This window comes from Mesitornis unicolor, unplaced genomic scaffold, assembly GCF_000695765.1.
Source record: "Mesitornis unicolor isolate BGI_N332 unplaced genomic scaffold, ASM69576v1 scaffold11304, whole genome shotgun sequence".
Taxonomy (NCBI): Eukaryota; Metazoa; Chordata; class Aves; order Mesitornithiformes; family Mesitornithidae; genus Mesitornis; species Mesitornis unicolor.
In genome coordinates, this window is record NW_010182098.1 from 2,259 (window position 1) to 8,527 (window position 6,269).

At 38.7% G+C, this 6,269-nt stretch overlaps 1 protein-coding gene across 1 annotated transcript in view; it reads left to right on the forward strand.

Annotated features, from left to right (window-relative positions):
* The first annotated feature begins 446 nt into the window (after positions 1-446).
* TGFBRAP1 (transforming growth factor, beta receptor associated protein 1) overlaps positions 447-6,269 on the forward strand; it is a 28,108-nt gene continuing 22,285 nt past the window's right edge. Inside the window, exon 1 of the mRNA XM_010183666.1 lies at positions 447-1,131. Coding sequence (XP_010181968.1) covers positions 447-1,131 — 685 coding nt within the window. The remainder of the gene's footprint in view (positions 1,132-6,269) is intronic.

Genomic DNA, 6,269 nt, shown 5'->3' on the forward strand with positions numbered 1-6,269 from the left:
GTACTAAATGCCTTGTGGCTTCTCTAGAAATCTGAGAACAGAAGTTTGTGTCTTTTCACGTGCAGGTGACAAACCTGTTCATGACAGGTCTATAAATCACTAAGTACTGACAGGAACCACTTGTAGTGACAAAGTATCTGAAAGAGCCTGTAATATGCTGGTTACTTGTGGAGAAAGCATGACTTCAAAATACCTGAGTGCTGATGTGAATCTGCCTCAGAATAGGCTTGAAGTGGAGGCATACAATTCGATTAATTTCTGTGGTTGTTAATGTGCTCATTCTGGCTTGTGTAATCAAGTTGGAAATAGTGTATAGACTACTAAGAAATGCAACAATGAAGTTTTTGTAGTGGTGAATGTTAAGTTGCTGCCTCTGATATTTGATTGTGTGTGTGGAGGTAAATAGTGGGTTTTCTTCTCTTTAATCAGGTCACCCAGAAGACACAATGAGTGTTAAAGCTTTCAAACTCGTTTCTGCTGTTGAGCGGGAGATGTTAATGGGAGACAAAAATTACATCAACATCGAATGCATTGAGTGTTGTGGAAAGAACCTCTATATTGGAACCAATGACTGCTTTATCTATCACTTTCTGTTGGATGAAAAGATCTCAACAGCTGGAAAAATAACTTTTGCTGCCACCAAGCAACTGCATAAATACCTGGGCTTGAAGAAGCCTGTGAGCGAGTTGAAAGCAGCCTCTGCCCTCACCAGGCTGCTTGTGCTGTGCGACAACACAATAACACTAGTTAACATGATGAACTTGGAACCGGTCCCCACTGGCGCTCGAATCAAAGGAGCTGTGACATTCACATTAAATGAAAACCCTGTGAGTGGGGATCCTTTCTGTGTGGAAGTCTGCATTATCTCGGTCAAGCGGAGGACCATTCAAATGTTCATGGTGTTTGAAGACAGAGTCCAAATAGTGAAGGAAGTGTTTACTCCAGAACAACCCTGTGCTGTGGCTGTAGATGGTTATTACTTATGTCTTGCACTTACTACGCAGTATATCATTTTGAATTACAATACTGGAGTCTCCCAGGATCTATTTCCTTATTGCAGTGATGAGAAACGGCCAATTGTGAAAAGGATAGGCAGACAAGAGTTTCTCTTGGCTGGCCCCGGAGGCCTAGGTGAGACTAAGGATTGTAAATTTTTTTACAGCTCTTTAAACTTTTCTCTCTTAATTTCTCTCATTTAGGAAGCAAAACGTAACTAGTTAAGTGTTGTGCACAATAATGTTAATTTTCTTCACAGGGCCATACTGGAATGTTGAGGTAAAAAGGTAGATGGTAAGTTTTTGGTACTAAGTATTACTATAACTCTCCTGCTTTTTTAATGTACAAAAATCTGATTGTTTCTATTATAATCATGTCTGTAGAAAGCTTAATTTCTGTATAGACAGCTAACCATTGTAGTATCTTGCAGCCCAAAGTAGAAAAGTTGTCTAGTGCCAAGTGAAACTTAAGGAGCTGATAGACTCGGTCTAGTAACTAGCTGGGCTGGGTTTGAGAGGCCCCATGTGGCTCTCAAATTAGTGTAGACGACTTAATTTTTTCCTCAGTTGCTGTTCAGAGGAGTTCATATGAAGTCATTTTATAGATTGTAACAGATTCACAAATGGTTGTTATACTGTAGTGCTAGTAAGAAATGTTAGTGGAAGTACACTGTATCCTGACTCCTGTAGAAGCAGACTCTGTCCTAACGGTGGATATTGTCAGATACTGACCAGTTTTTATGTTCTCATTTGCTTATTTTTTTTAAATAGTAATTTTCAGCTCCATATTACTGAAAATGGTAGTTTAAGCATCGCAAAACCAAGGTTCAATCATGTGAAATCATGCTCTTGTCTAATAGACAGATGATTGTAAAGGCTACGACTGCTGTAATCTGTCTAAATCAACAATATGCTGTGATGTCAGTAATCGTAGGCTTTTTTTGGAAAAGCTGCGATATCCCAGAGCTGACAGACCACAGGCAGAATGCTTTCCTGCTGTTTGCCATATGACTCTCCATTTAGGAGATGCAGTTTATGTATCTTCCCTGACATGTTAGGAATAGCATGACACAAAGGTCCCTGATTCAGGGATCTGCTTGGGTTTTTTAAATATAAATTCAAAAGAAAACCAAGAGCGCAATCAGTTGTTTATATGGAAGTTTTGTGACCAGAATGTGAGATGTACAGCAAGTCACCAGTTTTTCTTGAAAGAACTAGAGACCTGTTAGAACATCCATGTATGCAAGTTAAAAATGCTCCAAGATTAACTTGTTTTTTCAGATATAGAGCTTTTCAAAGTGACTTTGGTTATCCACTTGTTAAAACTGTTAGTTGCTTTAAATGTGGACATGTATTTGTGGACATTAACCATTCTGGGAGTGCTATGAAAGTTAGAACTTGTGAATTGACTATCTGGAAGTATTCCCTTTTGACATGTTTCTAAGGAGATCCCACTCTTACTTTAATCTTTACTTATTTTTTAGGAATATCAAACCAGATTCTGTTCAACTGGTTCATTTCTTTTTTGATTTAAGAAGAAAAGATACACTTTCGAAAGTATAATTGTATTTAGTCAGATAGCAGAATTTTATTTAGTCCAACTTTTGCTTTTATTTGGTGTCCTAGAAGAGAGCTATGCATTAAGACTTTTACTCATAAAATCCAACATCCTTGTGTAAGTAGATTGTCCTGTGGTTAAAATATCAGTGATGTGATACCTTGAGGAAATATACTTCTGCAGCTCTGAAGATGCTATAAACTTCCATTTTTCCTATAATACAGGCAAAGTCTTCCTTGTACTTGCTCAGAAACGTTACAAATACTGCTTGCTATGGATTGTGTATTTTCTCCTTGCATAACTCAGCTTGTCTTTAACCCTTGTCTTGTTGAAGTTGTGAAGATGGTTGAGCACCTTTATGATATATAAACATTGTCTGTCTTGGCATTTCAGGTAGGCCTTTACTGTAAAGTAAATGGGTTTGGAAATACTTGATGTAAATCTTCAAATCTAATTTTGATTAACTTTTGCATGTCTTACTGGTTGACGTGTTTGTTTGGCACTTGGTAAAGCATCTATGCTAAATTCAGCCTCTTTTACTGAGGTGGATGTATTCTGCAGTAATGTATTTGGATTTACAGTGTTTGAAGTGACATTTATCTAGATTAATTTGCTTTTGAGTTAAGACTGGAATTTAGAATGGCTGAAAGCAACTGCTTAAAATGGTAGTCATAAAGTAAAACATCTTTTAGTTTCTTGGATATGTAACGTTTTTCCTTACCCAGACTCTTTGCATTTAAAACTGATGGTTAGAATTGTTCATAGGTGATCCACAGACTTAGCTGTTCAGTATTTAGTTCTCTACTTGCAGTTAGTATATAGCCCTTTCTTTCAAAGGGAGGACCTTCATTTGTGATGCATCTTCATTCTGTCCAGTAATTAGTGCATTCAGAATTGAAAACCAATTCTTTCTGATAGTGTATGAAACTATGCTTACAAAAATTCAGTTTTTCATTTCATGGAGCTCTTGTTGTATGTTTCTAATCAGATTTCCTGTAATACAGAGGCTTAAAGTTTTTAAAATTTAAGCAAGCTGTTCTTGCATATTGACATAGGGCGCACTTCCTAGTGTGCCACCAGCTGGAGCAACTATCCCAAAACATCGGAAGCCTCAACTCAGACTGAGCTCCTAAAGGAGGATGCAGCTCTTCAGGCCTTTATCTGAAGGAAGTGCCTGATGACTCTTGCTGGAACTTGGGCAGGGGGAAATTTTGTCTTTGCCTGCAGGAAATGTGTGCTTGGTTGAGTATTTGTGTTTCCAAGTAAAGGAGATGCAGGAGGAGGTCAGCAGAGTGCATGGCAGCTGAGACAGCAAAAAGGAAACTGAATCTTCTCAGGACCCAGGCATGAGCCTGAACACCCAGCTGTACTGAGGGACAGACAAGCTGAGTCTCTTCTTATTCGGTGATGGCAAAGACTGGAAACTTGTGATTTCTTGTAAAAGGAAGAACTCTCCTTCTCTACCTGCAGATCTACATCTATAGAATATGTTCAGTGCTTTGATAGCAGATGTGGAGCAGGAAACTGTCCCATCAAATTGTTTATGTCTGTACAATGTGGTAGCATCAGGAAGAATTAGCAAGTAATGCTAGCAGGGGACTCCCTTGTATTGGAGAGGAAGGTTTTCTCATCAATGCTGCTGGTGAGGAAGAACAGCATGAGCACGAGTGGGTGGATCATGCAGGTCACCAACTGGTTGCACAGCTTGTGACGAGGGATTTGGCTTTTATGACTATGGATTCCTATTTAAGGAAGAGATGTGATCCACCAGGCCAACTGAGGCAAAAGTGGTTTTGTGAACAGGCTGACCAACCTGGTGAGGAGGATTTAAACTAGGATGGTGATTGTAGGCTGAGTTGGCAAACAAAGAGTGCAAGATGATGTGGATGAGAGACTTCTTAATGAATAGACAAGGCTGAAGAGGCCCTGCTTCAGACACGTGCACTCAAAGAAATGTGTACAAAGCAACACGATGGTAAAAGCTCTCTTGCTGTTTCTGAGAAATGAGCACAGCTAGGTGTTAACAGTGGAGATGGGGGTTACCTGTTACATGAGAGCAGCAGGGAAGGTGTGATGTTATGCCTTGGGACAAAGGAGAAGGCAGATTAGGGTTAGAGGGCAGACTGGCATATGGGTGAGATTGTCATGAATGTCTCGTACAGGCCACACTATCAGGAAGAAAATGTAGGTAAGGCTTTCTTCATGTAACGAAAGACAGAGCCAGACTGCTCAGTGGCATTGTATCCAGTGAAAGGATGAGAGGCAGTGGGTACCAACTGAAGTACAGGAAGTTCAGTGTAAACATAAGAAAACAAATTCCTCATTGTGATGGTGGTCAAACCAGGAAGCAGGTCTGGGACAGGATATGGAGCATCTGTTCTTAGAGATACTTAGAACCTGACTGGGTGAGGTCTTGAGCAACCTGTTCTAGTTGTTCCCGCTTTGAGCAGGAAAGTTGGACTAGACAGTCTCCAGAGATTCCCTTCCTGCATCAACTATTTAGTGACTTTAATGAGTAGCAAACTACAAATTTTAGATACCTAATTTTAGTTTATTCCTTTTGCTTTTGCAGAATAAACTTTTCTTAGTGGTGCAAGGTTTGAACAGTTGTGTAGTGACTGAGTAGACTACAAATGGAGTTGAAGAACTGAGCCTTAGAACTTATAACAAGTGCACTGGTACTAAGCAGAATGGTTGCTAGAAGGTTATGTATTGCCTTTTTTCATAGCTGATGACACTGCATAAAGCAGGGTAGTCAACAGTAACCAGCATGTTCCCATCTTGTTTTCACCCACACATAGTGTTCTTCATGCTGTCAGGTTTTATGATAGCTAAAAGTTTTCATATTCCTTTTTAAACAGGTAATAATAATAAAGAAGTTTTAGTTCCATTTTTACAGATATTTTCACTAAGAAGCTTTTTGTTTTAAAACAAATAAATATAAAATAAAAAATAATAGAATATAAATAATAAAATCTACAGTGTATTGCACAAAGTCCTGAGTAACCTGAGCTAAGTTGGCCCAGCTTTGAGGGGGTGGGGCTGGACTGGATGTCCTTCAGAAACCCCTTCTGACTTTAATTATTCTATGATTCTATAAATTTCTACATCTCTTGGTGCTGAAAACAGTGTAGCTGTGTTTTGGGTAAATCTTGTAACCTTAGGAAAGCATATGCATTTTTAATACGTAATTGATTACTGGCTTCATCTCAGTTTCATCAAATGTGTTCCTGTACTATAAAGAGGCTACATTTCCTGATTGTAGTTGTCATGTTTATTGTTATCCTTAGGTGAGAGCTGGATGAAGACAGAAAATGTATCACGCTACCACAGCTATTGAAGGCAGAGGGATGCAGAGAGACATTGACTTGGAAAAGTACTGTGCATTGCTCTGCATACCCTTTTATTTCTATAAAGGATTTTTTAAAATTACCTTAGAAAGTGCTCTCATTTTTTTTAAAAAAAGTAGTTTTTAAATATATTTTTTGACAATGTCAGAGAAATAGAAAATTATAAGAGTTAATATTTCGAATATAATTAGCCCTGAGTGTACTACTGGATAGTAGTGTGTTTAACTCAAGTTTCCTCCTGCTTTTTGAAATGGGATTGTAGCACAGAGTAACAACTGAACTGAAAGGCATTAAAAATGGGTAGTGCAGTCTGCCTGGCACAAAATTTCACTTCTGATCCATAAGAATATCAGGATCTGTAGGGAA